This window comes from Lynx canadensis, chromosome D3 (genome assembly GCF_007474595.2).
Source record: "Lynx canadensis isolate LIC74 chromosome D3, mLynCan4.pri.v2, whole genome shotgun sequence".
NCBI classification, from domain to species: domain Eukaryota; kingdom Metazoa; phylum Chordata; class Mammalia; order Carnivora; family Felidae; genus Lynx; species Lynx canadensis.
In genome coordinates, this window is record NC_044314.2 from 65,447,364 (window position 1) to 65,467,212 (window position 19,849).

The 19,849-nt window shown below is 54.5% G+C and overlaps 3 protein-coding genes across 14 annotated transcripts in view; 1 reads left to right on the plus strand and 2 right to left on the minus strand.

The window, feature by feature from the left end:
- The first annotated feature begins 10,313 nt into the window (after window positions 1-10,313).
- LOC118517892 (protein FAM246B-like) lies at window positions 10,314-11,024 on the plus strand. Its single transcript, XM_036064315.1, has one exon. It carries the CDS (start codon window positions 10,314-10,316, stop codon window positions 11,022-11,024), a length of 711 nt encoding a protein of 236 aa, XP_035920208.1.
- Window positions 11,025-12,060: 1,036 nt separating this feature from the next.
- On the minus strand, window positions 12,061-16,661 carry LOC115498821 (carbonic anhydrase 15-like). Of its 6 annotated transcripts, XM_030292513.1 has the most exons (8): window positions 15,328-16,661; window positions 15,075-15,110; window positions 14,244-14,414; window positions 13,560-13,720; window positions 13,385-13,477; window positions 12,942-13,008; window positions 12,667-12,833; window positions 12,061-12,568 (listed from the first exon to the last, which is right to left on the minus strand). In XM_030292513.1, exons 1-8 carry the CDS (start codon window positions 15,392-15,394, stop codon window positions 12,356-12,358), a joined length of 975 nt encoding a protein of 324 aa, XP_030148373.1. In that variant the 5' UTR covers window positions 15,395-16,661; the 3' UTR covers window positions 12,061-12,355. The 6 variants fall into 6 exon arrangements, with proteins under 6 accessions (XP_030148373.1, XP_030148370.1, XP_032451335.1 ...); XM_030292510.1 differs by having other exon boundaries at window positions 12,061-12,833; XM_032595444.1 differs by having other exon boundaries at window positions 14,954-16,661.
- An 82-nt stretch (window positions 16,662-16,743) lies between these two features.
- Window positions 16,744-19,849, minus strand: part of DGCR2 (DiGeorge syndrome critical region gene 2) — a 107,227-nt gene continuing 104,121 nt past the window's right edge. For all 7 annotated transcript variants that reach the window (XM_030292507.1, XM_030292504.1, XM_030292503.1 and 4 more), the window contains one exon: window positions 16,744-19,713. In XM_030292507.1, the coding sequence (XP_030148367.1) occupies window positions 19,457-19,713 (257 nt within the window). In that variant the 3' untranslated portion in view covers window positions 16,744-19,456. The remainder of the gene's footprint in view (window positions 19,714-19,849) is intronic.

Sequence of the window (19,849 nt, forward strand, 5' to 3'; positions counted from 1 at the left end):
TGTATTACTTCATTTCTTTTTTTTTTTTTTAATTTGAGAGAGAGAGAGAATGAGTGGGGGAGGGAGGGAGAGAGAGAGAGAGAGAGAGAGAGAGAGAGAGAATCCTAATCAGGCTCCACACTCATCCCAGAACCCAACATGGGACTCAATTCCATGATCTTGGAATTATGACCTGAGCCAAAATCAAGAGCCACTCAACCAACTGAGCCACCCAGGTGCCCCTACTTAATTTCTTCTAAATGTATGGAACCTTGTTTTATGGTTTATCCTGGAGACTGTTCTATGTCTACATGAGAAGATATGCATTTGCTGTTGCTGAGTGGAGCACTGTATAGTTTTCTGTGATGTTTAGTTGCTTTCTATTCTCCTTCAAGTCTTTCGTTGCTGATCTGTCCAGTTATTTTGTCCATTATTGAAAGTGGGGTGTCAAATCTCTAAGTCTTATTGTTGAATTGTCTATTTCTCCCTTCAACTGTGTCAGATTTTGCTTCATGTATTTGGGGGGGGGTGCCTATTGTTAGGTGTATTTATTGTGTGTCTATATGTTTGAAATGGTTACATCTTGTTGATGGATTGACTCTTTTATCATTCTATAATGTCCTGTCTCTAGTAACAAGTTTTATCTTCAGGTCTATTTTACCTGATATTAGTATAGCCACTCAGTTCTCTTTTGGTTATATGTTTGCAGGGAATATCTTTTCCTCCTACTTTTCCTTGCAACCTATTTGTGTCTTTGAATCTAATTTGAGTCTCTCCTTTTTTTTTTTTTTTTTTTTTTTTGGATTATTTGAGAGAGAGAGAGAGAGAGAGAATCTTTTTTTTTTTTAATTTTTTTTTCAACGTTTATTTATTTTTGGGACAGAGAGAGACAGAGCATGAACGGGGGAGGGGCAGAGAGAGAGGGAGACACAGAATCGGAAACAGGCTCCAGGCTCTGAGCCATCAGCCCAGAGCCCGACGCGGGGCTCGAACTCACAGACCGCGAGATCGTGACCTGGCTGAAGTCGGACGCTTAACCGACTGCGCCACCCAGGCGCCCCGAGAGAGAGAGAGAATCTTAAGCAGGTTCCCCACTCAGCATGGACCCCAACGTGGGCTTGATCCCACAACCCTGGGATCATGACCTGAGATGAAATTAAGAGATGCTCAACTGACTGGGCCACTCTGGTGCCCCTAAATTGAGTCTCTTAGAGACAACACATGGTTGGATCATGTTTTTAAATCCATTCTATCAATATTTGCCTTCTAATGGAAGTGTTTGATCCATTTACAGTTAATGAGATTACAGATAAGGAAGAACTTACATTTGCCATCTTGCCATTTGTTTTCTATATCCTGTATGTTTTTGTTACTCAGTTCTATTATTGCCTTCTTTAATGTTAAACAGATATTTTCTAATGTCTTGTTTCTTTTACCACAAATATTTTAGTTGTTTTCTTAGTGATTGCCTTGGGGATTATAATTCACATCTTAATTTATAGCAATCATACAGCACCAATTTAATTTCAGTAGTATACAAAAACTTTCATACAGCTCTATTTTCTCTCCTTTATACTGTTATTACAAAGCCTAAAATAATTTACATATTACCAGAACTAACAGGAGAGTTTAATAATGCAGCTGGCTATAATATTATGATATAAAAATAAGCTAAGTTTTTATATACTAATTATACAGCAGGTAGAAAATACTATTTTAAAATATGCTATTTACAATAACAACAGAAACTAAAGTAAAACACTGAAAAAATTATGCAAAACTATATTGAAAAATTATAAAATTTAGTTTAAAGATATTTAAAAGACCTAAATGAGAGAGATAATATAACATGTTTGTGGATTGGAGAATTCAGTATTATAAAGCTGTCCCAAATTGGTCTACAGATTTAATATGATTCCAATAAAAATTTCAAGTGTGGGTGTGTACATGTGTGTAATTTGATCAGCTGACTCAAAATGTATATGGAAAAGCAAGACATTCATGAAGAAAAATAGGATAGGAAGATTTGTTTTACCAGATAACAAAACATTTTATAGAACTATAATAATTAAGACACGCTGATAGTGATGCAGGGATAGACAAAATGACCAATAGAACAAACCAGAGAGCCTGAAAATAGACCCAAGTACATATAACAGAAGTAGTACATCAAATAAACACTGCTGAGATAATCCACTATCTAAATGGAAAAAAAGCAGGATTGAATTCCAACCTCACACTGAACACAAAAATCAATTTTATACAGATATGAGACTACATGTTAAAAGCAACACTTTCAATTTTTAAATGAAAATATAGAATGCTATCTTATTGCTGTTGGGTAAGAAAAATTTTATTAAACAAGACACAAAATCACTAGCAATAAAAGAAACGGTTGATAATTATATTAAAGCTTAAAATTTCTGTTCATCAAACACCACCACAAAGAAAGTTCCAAAACCATTTGCTATAGAAAAGAGAGTTGCACATATGCACATAGTAGACAAAAGAGCATTCCAAATACTTAAAGTTTATTGACTTAAAAGCAGTTGCTTTTTGGGGGTACTGACTGAGAGGGAGACTTATGGGTGCTATAAATGTTGTACATCTTGATCTAGGTGTTAGTTACATGGATGCTATGGTCTAAATATTTGTGTGCCCTGCCCCCAAATTCATATGTTGAAATCTTAATCCCCAGTGTGATGGCATTACGGGGGTGAAGTCTGTGGGAGGTGCTTAAGTCATGAAGGGGGAGCCCTCATGAATAGGATTAGTGCCTTACAAAAGAAGCTCCAGAGACATCTCTAGCCTCTTCCACCAAGTGAGAACAAGGCAGAAAGCATGAGCTATGAACCAAGAAGGGGGCCCTTGTCCGAAGGCAACCATGCTGGCACCCTGATCTTAAATTTTCCAGTCTCAGAACTGTGAGAGATAAATTTCTGTTGTTTATAAGCCACCTGCTCTATGGTATTTTGTTACAGCTGCCTGAACAGACTAAGACAATGAGAGAACATGAATACAAAAACACACCTGTACATCTAAGATATGCGCACTATACTATTTGCAAATCGTATTTTGACAAAAATAAATGAATTAAGGGGCACCTGGGTGGCTTAGTTCAGTGTCTGACTTCAGCTCAGGTCATGATCTTGCAGTTTGTGCATATTAGCCCCATATCAGGTTTGCTGCTGTCAGCCTGTCAGCACAGAACCCGCTTCAGATCCTCTGTGCCTCTTTGCCCTTCCCCCGCTTTCACTCTTTCAAAAATAAATATTTTTTTAAGTGAATTAAATAAGACACCTATAATTCAATAAGAAAAAAGAAACCCAAAACAACTCAATAGGAAAACTGGTAAAAGCCATGAACAAGCATTTCACAGAATTGGGACCATAAATGGCAAATAAGCATATGAAAAGTTGCACAACTTCACCAGTAATGAAGGAAGCACAAAGTGAAATATCAATTAATACCCACTTGATTGGCAAAATACAAGAATCCTGTCAGGGCCAAGTGTGAGATACTTGTGAACCAACAGAGATCCTCCCATGTGGCTGGTGAGGGTGGGTATTCATGAACAATTTGGCATTTTCTCAAATATTTGCATGGTACTACACCAGGTCCATTCTCCAATACATTCCTTTGAGAAATTCTTGTCTATGGGTCCCAGGGGACAGGTACAAAAATGTCCACAGAGGTACAGTTACTAATAGCAAAAAACACAAATGATTCAAATATCCACTGACAGGAGAATGGATAAATCAATTGAAATATTATACAGCAGTGAAAAAGAATGAATGACCGCCACACCACACAACCTAATGAATCTCAGAAGTAATGTTAGTAATGAATACCAGAAGAGCACACCCAGTGTAATGTCATTTTTATGACATTTAAATACAAGCAAAACGAAATGGCACAAAGTTTATACGTATACACATGAAATGATATACATGAAAATGTACATACATGAAAAAAAAATATATATATATAATCCAGGGAAACACACAATTCAGGACAGAAGGTGCCTTTGGAGACAAGGAGATGAGTCACTTGTACTGAAGCAATTCCTGGATTGGGTAGTTGATTCACAAGTAGTTGTTCTGTTATGATGCTTTTAGTGTATATACGTTACATGGTATTTTGTGTTATTATACAGTACATTAAACACATAATAAAGAAAAAATTTATTTCCTTCAAACTTAATTTTGAGACAGGAAGGTGTAGGGGGGAAGATCTTGATGTGGGTGTTACTTACAAGGATACACATAAATGTCAGACACGACCCGGTTCAAATCTTGGAAAGTAGTCTATACCTACAGTCCCATTTCTCCCTCCCTCAGCTAGACTTGTGAAAGGATTCAGAGGGGGTTCAGTGGGGTAGGTGGGGAGCCAGGGCTCCTCTCCTGTGACATACACCCTCCCATACTGCCTTCAGTTCATCCCTCCAGCTCATGTTTCCCCTAACTCTTCCTTGCCCTGACACTCTCTCCCTGCTTGAATAGCACCCTGAATTGCTTCCCCCTATGTGTCCCAGGCCTGCTCCCCAACAGCAAACCCCCCACTTATATGCTCCCTATCCCCTCCCCTGCCATCCCACCATGCCACAGAAGTGGGACACAGCCTCTGTATGTGGAAGGTGAGGGCAGAGAGCCTGGCCAGGGCCAACTCCAGGCCCTAGGATTGAGCTGAGCAAGGACCCTGTCCTGGACAGGGAACACTAGAGACACAGCCAGCCCTGACAGCTGGCACTGCCATGAGCACCCCTAGCCCTGCAGGCCTGGAAATAATAAAGCCAACACTGAGTGCTTACTCAAAGCCAATCCCAGTACAGACACCTTTACTCACTGATAGTGGATTTATGCTGTGCCCACTGTGCCAGGCAATTTTCTGGACCTTGAGGATGCAAGGGTGTCCCCTGCCCTCTTGGAAGTCAAACCCAAAGAAAGATAGAGACCAGAGACCCAACATTCCAGGTGGAACTGAAAAGCTTGGTGAGTGCCAGCTAGACAGATGCAAGGGTAGCATGGAGAAGGGCCCCCGGGTCAGGGAAGGCCTTTCTAGGAGGCTGTGTAAATTGGGACCTGAGGCTGAGGGAGCAGGACGTGCATGGCCTGGAGGTGGGATGCTGGCTGGGTGGACAAGAGGAAGCAGATCACTGAGGGGCCGGTCCAAACCCTGGGGGCACACAGGACCCCAGGCTCTGCAGGAGTGACGTGGGAGCTCATGTTGGGCAGAGGCGCGTCTTAACCAGAAGGCTAAGGGCTCCCACTGAGAAGGCAAGGGCGAAACCTGAGGCTTGGAGAAGTGAGGCAGGTGGGGGTATGGGAGTCCAGGGGGATGGCATGGGAGTGAGAGGTGTCTGCCGGGGTCTGGGGTCACCAGGAGGGCATGAGAAGGGCATAGCCAGTTGTGTCAGTGCTGCTAAAAGATCAAAGATGAGGACAGAAAAGTGACCTTTGGCCACAGGGGGTGGAGGGGACCCTGATGGAGCAGGCTGACCCACCCCTCAGACCCCCCTCATAGTCTCCTATACCAGGAATGGCAAGATGAGGGGCCATCCCAGGGGCCAGTTGTTGTGAGGATAGCCCTGACTGGAGCCCCCAGCCAGCTGGCAGAAGGGGAGCCCCTGAGGGGCCCTGTGTGAGCAGAGAGTGTCCCTTAGAGGCAGCCCGCCTCACTGCCCCATGAGGACCCTCTTGCCCCACCTGTGGGTGAGTGAGGCACAGAGGTTAAAGGGCTCACCTGCCCAGGTTGTGTAGCTGAGGTGGGGGTAGGGTCAGGAACCCAGAATTTTCCCACTGGAAGCCAAGCCTGGGCCTGCAGGGCACACAGATGCTGGCAGGCCTGATGCCCCATCTGGGGCAAGTTGGGAGGTTGAAGGCCACGGTCTTGACTTGTCAGAGCCAACCCAGGCCAGACATTCTAGGGCTGCTGACGCCAGGATGAGGCAAACAAGGTCATTACCAGGTAATGAGCCATTACTGAGGTCAGACAAGGTCATTACTGGGTAATGAGTTGTCCCCTGCAGAGCCACTTGCCCCAGGACAGTTCCTAGGGAATGTCTAGGTAGCCAGAGCCACCAGCAGGCCAAGGCACAGTTCCAGGGCCTGGTAGCCAGCGGGTGTTCAGGGGCAAAGTGTGCCCAAGTCCAGTCCCCACAGGAAGCCCCGGACCCTCTGGCCCCTTCTTTAAATGAGGAGACAGCTGCAGCTCAAGGGTCTGGGCAGCAGGGCCCCAGAGTAGACGGATCTGCCCTTTAGGCTACAGGCCTCCCATGGTGCCTGCACACCTCCCAACATCTGTCACCTCTGACACCCTCACCATCTCCTGGCCAGGAAAGACTCTACCTGGGCTCTGATAAGGGGAACACTGAGGCGAGGCAATAGGGCCACCAGGGACCCATAAGGCAGAACAAACCAGCCCAGAATGGTGTCTTGAACAATGGCCCAAGCCAGACCTGCTGGCTTAGTCCACTGAACCTCTACTACATGGCCTGCACTTTGGGGGCCAAAAAGGCACCACGGCCTTCCCTTCCTAAGTGCCCTGGGCCCAAGGTCCAGGTCCCAGCCAAGCTGGCCTTGCTTGCTCATAGCCAAAGGCCTAGTCAGTCTGGCTCCTAGAGCAAGCACCATAGCTGGAGTAGAGAATGGGTGGGCACCTATGTTCTGGAGTCTATGTTGAGGCCCAGGGTCTGTGACCAGAAAGGAAAGTAGCAGCCCACACCCTGGACCCTGTGCCTGCACTGCCCCTTCCAGGACCAGCTCCAAAGCTAACCCCTTTTCCTCCCAGGATGGCTGGTGGCTCAGGGGTCTCCCTCCCCACACAGACCCTCAGAGCCAGCTTCACGGATCCCCACCTGCATTTCCATGTGCCCCCTTCACTGAGACCCAAGATGGGCCAGAACTTGGTGTGAAGACAGTGGTGGAAAAAGACAAATACCACCCTGCCTTGAAGCAGTTCTACCTAACAGGGTCAGGGGAGGGGGCGACCTGGGCATCTGCATTTCTAGACACTCCCGTGATGACTGTGAGGCTCCCCTGCCCCCTCTGAGGCCATCAGGTCCCCTCCCACATACAAAGCCACCTGGTCCTCGGGCTTTGGAAAATAAAACCTCTTCTCTGGGTGGCTGCCAGGGTTTAATGGCAACAGAGTGTAAAGGTGACGGCAGTTAAGTCCCATGGAGGCCGCCCCCCTTTCTCCAGGCAGAGGCAGAGCCTCAGGGTTTTCCCTCCTCCCCAGGCCTTGCAGGGGCCCCGAACCATTAATGAGTTAATAAGTGGCAAAGCCCACGAATCACCCAACTCTGCCTGTGCAGAAGGGCCCACTTGAATGCACAGAACCTAGATGGGGACAGTGTTTGGAGCTGGTGTTCCCACAGTCACAGCCAGCCTCCTCACCCCCAGCAGACCTGGCCCCTGGCCCAGGCACACAGACAGGGCCAGAGTGGGGAAGAAGCTGGGCCCCTGCACAGTGCAGGGAGCTGGGCAGGCTGGGCTATTAGGATATTCCAGAAAGCAGAAGCAGAAAGCAGGCCTGTGTGCTGGTCCCCTTGGCTCAGCAGCTTTGTCCCTTCTTGGCCCATTCCTTCTGAAGCTACCTCTGTTCTGACCAACCAGCCTGGGGCAAGGGCTCCCCAACCTATTCCCCCACCTCTAATCTTCAGCTTCTGCTGGCCCCTCCCCCCATGAAGCTCGGGCTGGGGTCTCCACAACCTATTTCTTTTTTTTTTTTTTAATTTTTTTTTTTAACGTTTATTTATTTTTGAACAGAGACAGACAGAGCATGAGCGGGGGAGGGTCAGAGAGATGGAGACACAGAATCTGAAACAGGCTCCAGGCTCTGAGCTGTCAGCACAGAGCCCGACGTGGGGCTCGAACTCACGGACCGCGAGATCATGACCTGAGCCGAAGTCGGCCGCTTAACCGACTGAGCCACCCAGGCGCCCCACCACAACCTATTTCTTGACCATTGCTGGATTTGACCTCAGGGGCTTCAGGGTCATGTTGACCACAGCTGCCTGTTCACTCCTCACCAATACCTTTGCAGCCCTCCTCAGGGCTCGTCGGGGTCCCTGGGGCCTCCCTTCCCACTCTACACTTGCTCCTGTGCAATCTGTCATGCTTCACAACCTGACTCTGGGACTCTACCACCAGCCATGACCTCATCCTGCAGCACCTGTAGGATCATGAACTCCTCGCCGCAGCAAAGGCTTTGTTCATATCACATCTCTCCATCAGCCTCAACAGTCAGGGAAAACCTCATAGCCCCTGTCTCCCCAGGCAGCCCAGCTCTGCCCTTCCTGGCTCTCATACCACATCACAAATCTGGAGTCTGTCTACCTCTGCTCTCCCCAGCCTTTTCCAGCCCTCCTGCTGTCCCCTCCCAGGGATCTTAGGGGTCTCCTTCATTTCATAGGTGAGGCTCAGAGAAGGCAGAGCCCCTGGGTCACACAGCTTGACTCTAGCAGGCCTGGGGAAGGAATCCAGGGTATTTTGGCCTGCAGTATTTTAATTACTAAGGGGAGGAGGGCAAGAGTATCGTTAACGAGGCTCTAGGGACCAGCAGAAACAGATGCTAGAGGTCCCAGGGAGCCCGGTGACTCAGCAGGAATGGGGGGGGGGTTGTCTGGGGTTGACAGAGTGCCAAATTCTCACCTCTCCTTGTACCTTCCAGAGAGACAGGCTGCAATCAACAAACGAATGAATGAATGAATGAATGAATGAATGAATGAATAGAGGGGATCTAGGAGCATTCATGGTGGCCAGGGCCAGGACTGCCAAAGAACAGGGTTGGCAGCATCCTCAATCACACACACACACACACACACACACACACACACAGGCACAGAGCTGCATAGAGGCTAGGCCCCTGTGGGATCTAGGGACACAGGTCCCAGTGGCTGCCTTGCCATCTCCCTCCCAGCCCAGCCAGGACCCACGCCAGACCCTCCCTCCCCACAATTCACTGGGGAGGCTCCCAGGGCACCCGGAGTCCTAACTAGCCCCTAGAGTTCAGTGAGAACAACATGCAGGGTAGAGGGATACTGCCCTCCAGAGGGGCCCACAGTGCACTGCCCATGACCCTGTGATGGACACAGGCAGCATGTGTGAAGGCACCAGGGTGAGAAAGACTGGAGTGCAGTAGTGAGGAGCTCCCACACAATGGAAAAGGTGGCAGGGACAGAAAAGCCAGCACAGGTGACCATGAGGGTCTTGAATGCCAGGCCTGAGGAGGTGCGTTGGCTGACTAGGGTGGGTGGTAATGGCCCTGCCCCACCCAGGATGCTCAGCCCCAGACTCATTCACTCATTTACTCCTGCATCCAACATCTGGCATGTTTAGTATCTCTGGGAACTAAGTGACCTAGTCGTCCTGTGCTCAGGGCCCCTACTGTGAATCCAGGTGGACAGAGAACAGAGAGCCATTTAAACAGGCTGTGGGTGTGGGGCCTGAGTCACCTGCTGGAAGCTGGGGTGGCCAAAGAAGGCTGCCCTGCAGAAGTGGGATGAGTGGGAGCTGCCAGGTATATGGTGTGTGTGTGTGTGTGTGTGTGTGTGTGTGTGTGTGTGTGGCGGGGGGCATTCCCAGCAAAGAAACGGCCTGAGCAAAGGCCCAGAGGGGTGGAGGTTGTTGGATTAGAGCAGGTAAAAGAAGACATGGCCAGAATAGTGTGGGGTGGGCCAGGTCATCCAGTGGCTTCCTGAGGACTGGGGCTCAGCAGGGAGATACCCAGACCAGGAAGGGCTTGAATGGAGGTACCTGTGAGGAGGATGGATTCCTGCAGCTGTGGGGGGTGGGGGTGGGGGGCCTGAACTATAGTATGGAGGTGGTGGCCCTAGCCAGAGAGGAGGACTGGGGACAGGTGGGTCCATAACCACACCTGCCTTCCCCTGACTGTGATCAGGACAGTAGTTTGGAGTATATGGTGTGAGCCTGTTTCCTGACTCTGGTCTGGGCGCCTAGGCTTCTGCAGCCTTCATTCCACGTCCTGTCACCTCCTGTCCTAAAGCCGGTCCAAGCTCCTCGACCCACGCTGGACCCACCGACAGCACAGTCCCCCTGAGCAGGTCTAGCACACTCAAGGCTGCCTGCATTGCCCACACACCCGCGTTCCCTGGCGCTCCATCTACCACCCCCTCTCGCCCTGTCGGAGTTCCCCGGGCCCAGGCCAGATTGCCCGCCCCCCACCCCCACCCCCACGAGACCTCAGTCATTCCCACAGCCATCCCGGGGGCCCTCTCCACGGAGCGTCGCCGGGGCCGCAGCGGTCGCTAGGCTGCGGGCTGGAGCTCCCGGCCAGGCCCAGCGCCGGTGGCGGTGGCGGCTGCGGCACGGATGGCGGTGGAACCCGGGCGCCCGTGGGCCCAGGCGCGCAGTGTGTACGGCGCGAGCGAGGCGCTGCGACGGGCCGCTGGCCGCCGGCGGGACAACGGACCGCAGCCCAACGGGCCAGGCCCTGAAGAAGCCCGCGCCCCGGGCCGCCTGGCTCGCCTGCGGGGCCAGATCCGGGCCGAGGCGGCGGCGCGGGCCGACGCACCCCGGCTGCTGCGGCTGGTGGAGCGGGCAGGGGCTGCGGCGGGGGAGGCGCGGGCGCCGGGGGCAGGGGAGCGAGCGGACGCGCGCAGCAGCGGCTCGGTGTGCTCTGTGTGCGGGGAGCCGCGCGGCGGGGCCACCTACCCGGCGGGCGTCCTGGAGGTGAGCGAGCGGCGGCTTCAGGAGGGCCTGGCGGCAGTGCGCGCGGAGCTGGGCGCGGGGCTCGAGGCGCTGCGCGCGGAGCTGCGTGCCGAGCTGGACGCCCTGCGCGCACTGCTGCCGCCCCCGCCGCGGTCCGCCCGCCGGGAGCCCCGCGCAGTCCCCCGCGCCGCGCCCCGCGGCCCGACCCTGCTGCGAGCGCTGGGCACCATGAACGCCCTGGCCACGGTCGCGAGGCACGCCGACGACGCACCGGACGGCCCTGCCGACGGCAGCGCGAACCGGGCCCTGGCCCGGAAGAACTTCAAGAAGACGCCGCTGCCGCCAGGGGCCCCGCAGGGCGGCGGGGATTGAGGGCTGCCCTGCCGAGGGTAGCCGCGACCAGGTGCAGGAAGTGCCCTCCTCCTATCTATTTATATGGACAGATACACCACCCTTGTAGATGGAGAAGGGTCCTCAGAAGCCGTCTGCTAGCGCTCCAGCATTAGGGTGTGGGTGGCGGGACGCGCCAAAGCTGAGGACTGTCGGGGGTCACGTCTGGGGAGTGCGGAGAGCCTCCGCGCAGTCAGTGATCTTCGCTGGAGACTGAGTCGGGGGCTGGAAGAGGGGTGGATACCTTTCTGGCCTTAGAGCTGCAGAAGGGTCTGGGCCAGGGATGTGGCAGCCTCCCAGAGAGCCTCCGGGAGAGCCCAAGGGTCTTTCTCAGGGGAGGGTGTTACAGGTTTTTGTCTGTATTTGTTTTGTATTAAGGGTCTTGGGCTGGAGGCTGGGCCTCCAGACACTGATATAGTGTGTGACCCACACACTACTCAATAGATGTTAGGGACATGTGGGCTGCTGGGACATTGTTACCTGGACACAGACTCACCCAGGGCAATGCCGCCTGGATATACAACCGCAGTCTGCAGGGCATCAACTGGACCACAGCTAGTCCCTGGCCAGCTTCACTCTGCTGACAGACCCAAACTCTTACTGGACAACATTGCCTGGGCACAGTGGCATCTAGTCAATGTTCTTGGGACTCTTAGCTTCGTTATGGACAGTGACACCAAGGACACTTAACCTTTCACTTAGCCTCACCACAGGCAGACACCTGGACACCACTGTCTCTCCAGAAAGTGTCACCCTACACTCAGGTTCCATAGCCTAACTTCCCAGTGTCACCGGGGAGTGGTTTCACCTTGCACAGAGAGCCCTTCACTAGCTGTCCTTGTCACCAGGACCCACCCCACCTAGCACAGCCTGCAGCAGAGCCTGGAACCGGTAGCTTCTCACCTCCTGGCTTCGGAAACGTCAGTTGAAGTCATCATTTAATAGCGCACAGTGTCCTGGGGTCAGCCAGCTTGTTTTTTTTTTTTTTTTTTTTAAATAAAATGTAGTATTAGACTTTAACAGGTGGCGTTTCCAAGACCTGCTAGTTTTTCTCCTTGGAAATGGGGGATCAGAGGGATCTGGGGAGGTGTGTGTGTTCTGGATACAGGTATGGGACTGGCTGTGATGGGGTGGGGGAGGGTCGCTCAGGGGTCCCCTGTTGTATGGCAGGCACACTGAGGCCTCAGTGGAATTCAGGCAGGAATCTCGCCTCCGTGGGAGAGGTAGTGTATTCCCACCCCACCCCCGCAAAATATGTGAGGCCAAGGTCACTCTGTGTATCGTTTATTGCGGGAAGGGGTCGAATCTGGTTCCTAGGGGCTCTGCCAGAGCCACAGGCCCAGCAGAGCCGCGTGCACACGGGCTAGGGTTGGGGCGGGCGCCGAGGCTGCTGCGTGGATGGAGGCACCTGGAGAGGCCGAGATCCTGCGACCCCCGAGAGGCTGCTGCGGGCGGAAGTTCTCGGTGAGTGGTGCAGGGTGAGAGCCGGGGAGCCCAGCCTGGAGCATGGTCTGGAACTGGGCCACCTGAGGGCTCGGAGCAGAGACAGGTTAAGACGTGGGCCGGGGCTGCGGGAGGGAGGGAAGAGGGCAGAGCTGCCCAGTGGAAAGGGTGGGGGCCCCACCTGTGAGCGCCCGATGGGTACCGCGTCCTCGAAGACAGTCCAGACAACCGCAGGCTGGCAGCCAGGCGTGGTTAGCGACCCCGAGTAGCGGTAGTAGCGCGAGAGGCCTGAGGCGCCCGGCAGCAGCGAGGACAGCGGGAAGGTGGAGGCCAGATTCACAGAGACTCCTGGGCCAGGGAGGGGAGGTGGGATTGCAATCGGCCTCCTTGTGCCCAGCCGCCCCCCCTGGCCCCCAGCTAACCCCACGCCCTGGGTGCGACCCCGTGGCTCCTCACCGCGCTCAGACACGTTCTTCAGGCTGGATACCAGGACGGAGAAGTTGGCGTTGTCAGTGTCCTGCTCCTGGGGAGGGGGCTCCAAGTGAGAAGGGCTCTGAATGGGTGGGTCTCCAAAGGGGAAATCTGAGGTGGGGAGAGGTCTAGAGGAGACTGTAAGTGGGATGGGGGTAGGCTCCCAGTGGGGGCAGCTTGGAGATCTGCTGGGGGAAGGGTCACCCTCCCTCCCCACTGACCCTGCAGACCCGGTACCTCTCCTTGGCCCCATCCTCCCACAGAACCCTTTAAATCCTATAAACCGTACAGACTCCCCCAACAGCCCCACCAAAACTCTACAGGCCCACTCTGCTCCCTTTGCAGACCCCCTTTCTGGGAAGCACAAGGAGTCACAGAACTCCTCTGTCCCTCCCTCACTGCCAGGAGTTGCACAACCTCTCCCTCACCACTAACAGCACCGCCAGCACAGCCAGCCCATCGGGGTGACCTCGAGCTTCCCCCATGCTCTGGTACCTCGTGTTCATGTGGACCACGTGCATCTGGAGAGGCACAGACCGTGAGAGGTACCAGCTGCTCCTTCCACAGGGCACACCTACCACCCTACCCCCTACCCAAGCCCACCTCCATGGGGCGGCGCTGCCCATCCAGGCTGTGCTCTGAACCTGCTCGACCAGGGCCCCCCCAGTGGAAGTGCAGCTGCAGTGCGCGGTAGGCAGGCAGTGGCAGCCCGGCGCCCCGAATCTCCAGGTGGCTCTGTGGGCCAGCGTCTATGTGGAGCAGCACTGGGGGTAAAGGAGCACATGACACTCTTTCCCTCCACCCGCTTGCCCTTGTGCTGTTAGGGCACAGAGTGCCAGCACAGGGCCCCTTTGGGCTAGTCTGCTCCCTGGCCGGGCTTCCATGGAATAGGTCCTCTGGTGGTCAGCAGATGGCAGTGGAAAAAACCTACCCTGCAATGAGGGGGAGAAGAGGGTGGCCCTCCTGTGGTGGGAGTTTTGACCCACCACAGCTGTGTGTGATACTGGGGGGCTGTGATGACTTCCGAGGTGCTGTGAGGGGCTCTGACTTCTGGGAATGTCCCGACTTCTGGTCCTCGGGGGCAATGGCTGATTGCTATTGTTAGGGGGATCCTGACACCTGTATGTGGGGGTTCATGACCCCTGTTGGGGGTGTCTACCAGCGAGTATGGATGTTCCTGTGCTCTTTGTGGAGATTTTTATCCTTATGGGTGTGTTGGGGGGTAGTTCTCACTCCAAGGTGGGTTTCAGCTTGTGTCTGTGGGGATCCTGGCTGTAGGGTACTGACCTGTATGGCCATCATTCTCCAGGGTCCACGGGCCTGGAGGTGCTGTGTTGTAGCCCTGTAAGATGAAGGGTCCCAGGGTGGGGTCCCGCTGAACCAAGTGAAGGTCAATGTTGATGGGGGACTGGGCTGGGCCCCCACAGGCAGGGGCCATCTCCTTCCAGTGGGTGGGGCCTGAGGGAACAAGGTCAGGGATATGTGGGGGGGGGGGCTCGGGGGACAACTTGGGGATACACAGAGGAAGGCAGTGCCTCTCTCCCTCCCTCCTGCACATACCTAGAGAATCGCCCAGCCTCAGGAAGCTCCTTCCTGCTCACCCACACACCTGGACAGGTCACAACTGCCACACGTACCCCGACCTAGCCTGGCCATAATGTTTGTAACACTCTCACGTAGGTAGGCACCACCTGGTCTGGGCCATACTCTGACACACAGTCACCTGCAGCTAGAATGCCCCACAGGGAATGGGGATGGAAGGGTCTCCTGGCACGACAGTCACACACCCACACTGGGGACATGTATCACTTGCTCACACATGGGCTGACCATGCTGACAGCCTTACAGTCCCCACTTATATGAACAGCTTGGCACACATGCCAGGACTGGAGATCACACCAGCAACAAACACAGACACACAGGCATGGGGGGGTGCGTCACACGCATGCTGCCTGGTACCCAGACAGCCATTGTGGCCCAGGACTCCAGACACAAACCTGCAGAAACCAGAGAAGCTTGGCATGCACACTGCTTTTGGTTCATGCTAGCATCAGACTGTCTAGTGGCCACAGGACAAAGACTGATACCATATAGCCTCACATGACACTCTGTCCTCACCACACTTTGGGTCCTGGGAGTCGTAGCACCAGGTGCCTGCGGACAGTGGACAGGGAACTGAGATGAGGGACAGCAATCTGGGCTCTCTCTGAGCTCCATACAAGAATGGGGCTCCTCCTCTCCTAAGACCCCAACATCTCCTCCCCCAAAGAAACCCCCCAGTGGCAGAGCTTTACAGGGAGAAGGGGGAGCTGCAAGGGAGGGTAGATTCGAGAAGGGTAGAATTCGAGATGGGCAGGGTCCAGGTGCTCACCCTCTGAGTCCCCGCGCACCACCAGTGGCACGGTGAGGAAGGCGAGTGCAAAGCCTGGAGACCGCATGGTGCAGCAGCCACTGTGACTCCAGAGGACTGGAAAGTGCCAGAGAACTGTGGGGCAGGCTAGGCAGCTGTTTATTAGTGGGGTGGGCTTAGGGGCGTGGCTAAGTCTTGTGGGCTCTCTGGCAGGCCACTGCAGAGAGGGTCAGAGGGGGCGGTGTCCAGGCAGGGCCACCAGCAGAGAAGACAGAGGTCTGAGATCACCAGGCACATGCTCTGATCCCAGGGCCGCGGCTGTGTTCCAGCAACAATCGCTGGCATTTACCGGAGCAAAACACTTTAAACAGACTCCCCCAATTAATTGGGGGGAGGCGCTATTATGCCCACTTAAAGAGGAGGAAACAGGCTGGGGGCCAGGAGTGACATGCCAAGGCCACCAAGTAAGGATGGAAATGAAAGGGGAGGGCACTTTGAATCCCAGCGCCCTTGACTTTTGAGGCTGGGGTGGGGAGGGTGTATTTCCCTTCTGTTGTGGGCCTGGGACCTCCCAAAGACCATAGGCTCTCTTGTATAGGTGTCTCCCCCACCCCCCCCCACGCCGCCCTGCACACCTGGGAAAAGGCCCTCCTTTGGGGGATTACTCCACCAACAGGTCTTTGGGAAGCCACAGCTCTCCCACTCTGCCCCGCACCAGCCTGGTGGGGACACTTCAGGCTTCCCCAGCAGCTCCTGAGGCTCTGACTCCAGGCTGTGGCCTGAGCCTCAGCCCCTCAATTCATTCTCCTGGCAAGTGGAGCTGATTTTGCTGCCTCTTGGTGTAGCTGGGAGAGAAAGCAACACTGGAAAGCTCTTTACCCAGCATGTGTGTGCCTGTGGATGTGAGCATAATTGGGCCAGTGATGTGAAGGGAGATGGGGTGGGCTGGGGGGAGTGAGGTGTCTTTCTCCAATCCCCAGAGGGTCAGGCTCTCCCCACTTTGGGGAAGGGGTGCGGTCAGCAGTGCTGACGGCACCCAGGACCCCCACCACCACCCTAGCAGGTATGTTCATGAGGGATGAATGTCCTCGAAGCTCCTATCCACACCAAGGGACTCCCTGTTCCTTTTTTAACCCTGGCCCCTCGCCTGTCAGGCCCCCAGGATCCCCCTGCCCAGGCTGGAGCTGACTGCCAGGACGCTGGGTTAGGAAGGTAAGCACAAGGACCCACCTGAGGTTGAGTCCCCTGGACACCCTTTTGTTCCTCCATCACAGACTGGGAAATTATTGAAAGGACCATGGTCAGTGGGGCATCTTGGAGCCCTGCACCCCAGCCTGGCTCACCTAGATGCCCCAACTCCTCCATCCACCCATCTCAGCCACCCTGGCTGGAGTCTCCCATCGCAACTTAGGTCACATCAAAGACTGACCACGCCTCTTCCAGAACACAAATTTATTTGGCATTTGGATGAAATGGTTCTCACAGCATCTTAAGAAAAGGATTAGTGCCAACCCAACCAAAAATAAACCCAAACTAAAACCCTTAGTGAAAGGAGAACATAAAAAACAGGCATCGAGACAATGTACAGTATCGACTCCTTCCTCCACCAGGTAAGTCGGGTCCTGGGGGAAGAGGCCCCTCCCAAGAGCCTGGCCTGTACCTCTGGGAGCCCAGTCAATCACAGGAGCACAAGAGTCTCAGCTCGGGTTGGCCTTGGGATTCTTCATCAGACCCTGGAGCAGTTAGAACTTAACAAAGGGCGGCAATTGGACAGGAGGCCAAGGGCAGCCAGGCAGACCCCGGCTCCCCCACCTTGTTTCCCTCACAACCGCCCTCCAGCAGAGCTCACTCCTAGGCACCAGCTCCTGCACACACGGCATGCAGGCCTCTGTGCAGCCCAAGGACCCCAGTGGGCTGAGCACCCTGGTGCTGGGACAGAACCCTGGCCAGTCCAGAAGCAGGCCCACCATACTTCAGGCCACCTCCTCAATGCCTCCTGCATGCCTGATCGGCCCCAGCAGTCCTTCAGTCCCCAAAGGGAGCTCCCCAGTCCCAGACATCTTGTGCCAACTGCCCTGTCCTCAACACATGGTTCTGAGGTCTGGGCCAGAGACAGGGGAGCTGTGAAGGACTCTCGGCTGTTGAAGTCAGGCCCCTATGTGCTCCGCTGGGATAGTCACTCCAAAGCAGACACGCTCAGGACACTCACCTGGCACCAGTAAGACCTGTGGCTGCTGCTCTAGACCTCGGCTCCCCTGAGCCCAGCACGCTGGAGGCACAACACACTTCCTGCTTTGTCTTCAGCAGCCAACGTGGGGCACACGTGCCCAGGGTGTATTCTTGAAGGATCAGCCCTATGGCAAGGGGAGCTCAGGCCTGTTTGGCATGCAGCCCGCCTGAGTCCTGCCTTCAGCACGCTGGATCCTGCGAGCCTAGACAGGCAGTTCAAAATTCACACCTCTGGCCGGCTCAAGGGATGACAGTTCTGTGGGGAAACTCAAAAATCTCATTCCATACTGGAAGAACACAATGGGTTTCCAATGGGAGAGTGTGAGAACATGCCTAGGACTGGACTGTGCCACCGAGGTCTGTCACCACAAAGCACCACAGAAACACCCACTTCTAGTCAACCCTCCTGTCACTGCATGCTGGTCTGGAAGAGCTACAAGGGGGACCAGGAGCAGGGCTCCATGCTCTCAGCCAAGGGGCAGAGGTGCAGACCTGGCCACACCTCAGTGCCGCCAAAGATGCCATGGCTGGCCTGGGAAACTGGGGCCCCGAGGCCGAATTCTGGCATACCGCCACCACCTGCAAAACTTGGACACAGATGTACACACACACACAGACACACGCGTACACACAGAAAGAAAAGGTCCAGACATTCAACGTAGAAAAGATATGGATGTGCTAAAAATCGCACAGAACCCGCTTAATCTCCAAACCTCAGAAATGCTAAAAGCCCCGTGTCAGGAGACAAGACCACTGCCCAGGAGCAGGCAACAGGGTCCCTTGGTCAAAAGGCCCCTGGGCAGGGAACCCAGCACCCCAAGCTGCTGAGGATGGGAAGGTGGCATGCGGCCACTGGGCACTCGGCTCAGTGGTGGTGGTGTGCAAGTGGACTTTCAAGAGATGGACACAGCCCAGGGCATTAATTTCAGCCACCCCTCCCCCCAAAGAAACAACCCTTTATGGCACAAACAAGATAGGGTGGGGGGGGCAGACCAGACCCACGAGCAAATTCAATAGGAGTGGGGGGCTCCAGAGGGTAGCGGACTGGCTGGCTTAGCCCCCAACCCCCAAAGGAGGATCCAGGGCCAGGACACTCATGCGTGGCTAGGGGCCTTGGCCCAGCTCCAGGGTTGCCTCTTGAGGGAGCCATGCACAGCAATGCTGGGGAGAAAAATGACAGGGTAGGGCCAGGGCCCCCTGGCACAGAACTGGGGTTCACAGAGACCCAGCTTGAAAGACAGACTGGAGAGTTCAACTTCCTTCCAAGACCCCCTCTGAGGGTCTTGGGCACCAGAGGCCCAGGCCAGCCCCCAACCCAGGGTAGGGTCACCCTTGATGTTCATGGCTGGGCTGGGGGGTATCCTCAGAGCGGCCACTATAGTAACCTCAAAGGGCATCTACCCTGAGGCAGACCAACCACCCAGACTATACTGACAGTCCACACACACAGTGGTGCCTGGAAGTGCTCCTCCTGAACAGTGGCTAGCGAGGTACACGTGGCAGCCCCAGGGCTCAGTGGCTGGCTGGCAGGCTCCTCTGGACGGCATGCTGCAGCGAGCAGGCCCACCAAAGCCAGGTGTGGTCTGACTCCCACCCGTGCCCACAGTGCCTTCTTTGTTCCCTACTTCTGAAACGTGTGGTCTGAACAAACTTCGTCATTCTTCTGCCATTTGGAAAGAAAAAGACAGGGACCCAAAGCTAAGCATGTTTTTGGAGCCCTCAAGGAGACTCGGTGCAGGTGTTTGTCCCGCGGGAGGTCGGTGTGGTCTCTACTCGTACATGCACGCCGTCAGCAGGTGTGCGGCAGTGCAGCTGGGTCCAGACTCACTTGGGGGCCCCTCAAATCTCCCACAGGGATCAGTGTTTTCTTGTCAGCAAAAAGGTGCTCTCTGCCCATTGGGGCCGTGGGCTGGGCCATCCTCTACACCACGGTATTGAGGGAACTGCGGCTGTGGCGGCCGCCCCCTGGCAGCGCCTCTGTTGCTGGGGTGCTCCCACTCTGGGTAGGGTCAGGGGGCACAAGCAGGGCACTGCTGCTGTCGGCTGAGTCTTCCAGGTCTGCCAGAGAGGCCCCTGTGGCAGGCACAGGGTGCTCCAGGCGCCGGGGTGATGCACCTTCACCGCCACCATCTCCTGGGGTTGGTGGCCTGGCCTCTGCTGGCTCAAAGGCATCGTCGTCTGCAGGGAGACAAAAGGGAGTCAGCAGGATGGCAGGCCTGGCACGGGGGAAGATGGTGGGCTGCACAGAACCAGGGGCTACTTCTCCTGCCTGAATGCTCCCGTGGTGGCGGGAGGAGGGGGAAGCTGTGCTCAC

Coding starts and splice junctions, on each gene's coding strand:
- LOC118517892 (XM_036064315.1), top strand. CDS start 10,314: ATGGCGGTGGAACCCGGGCGCCCGTGGGCCCAGGCGCGCAGTGTGTAC.
- LOC115498821 (XM_032595443.1), bottom strand. CDS start 15,173: ATGGAGCTCAGAGAGAGCCCAGATTGCTGTCCCTCATCTCAGTTCCCT. Junction 14,415..14,953: donor AGCTTCTCTGGTTTCTGCAG/GTTTGTGTCTGG, acceptor TTGTTCCCTCAG/GCCCCACCCACTGGAAGGAG. Junction 13,478..13,559: donor GGCAGCGCCGCCCCATGGAG/GTGGGCTTGGGT, acceptor GTGCCTCTCCAG/ATGCACGTGGTCCACATGAA.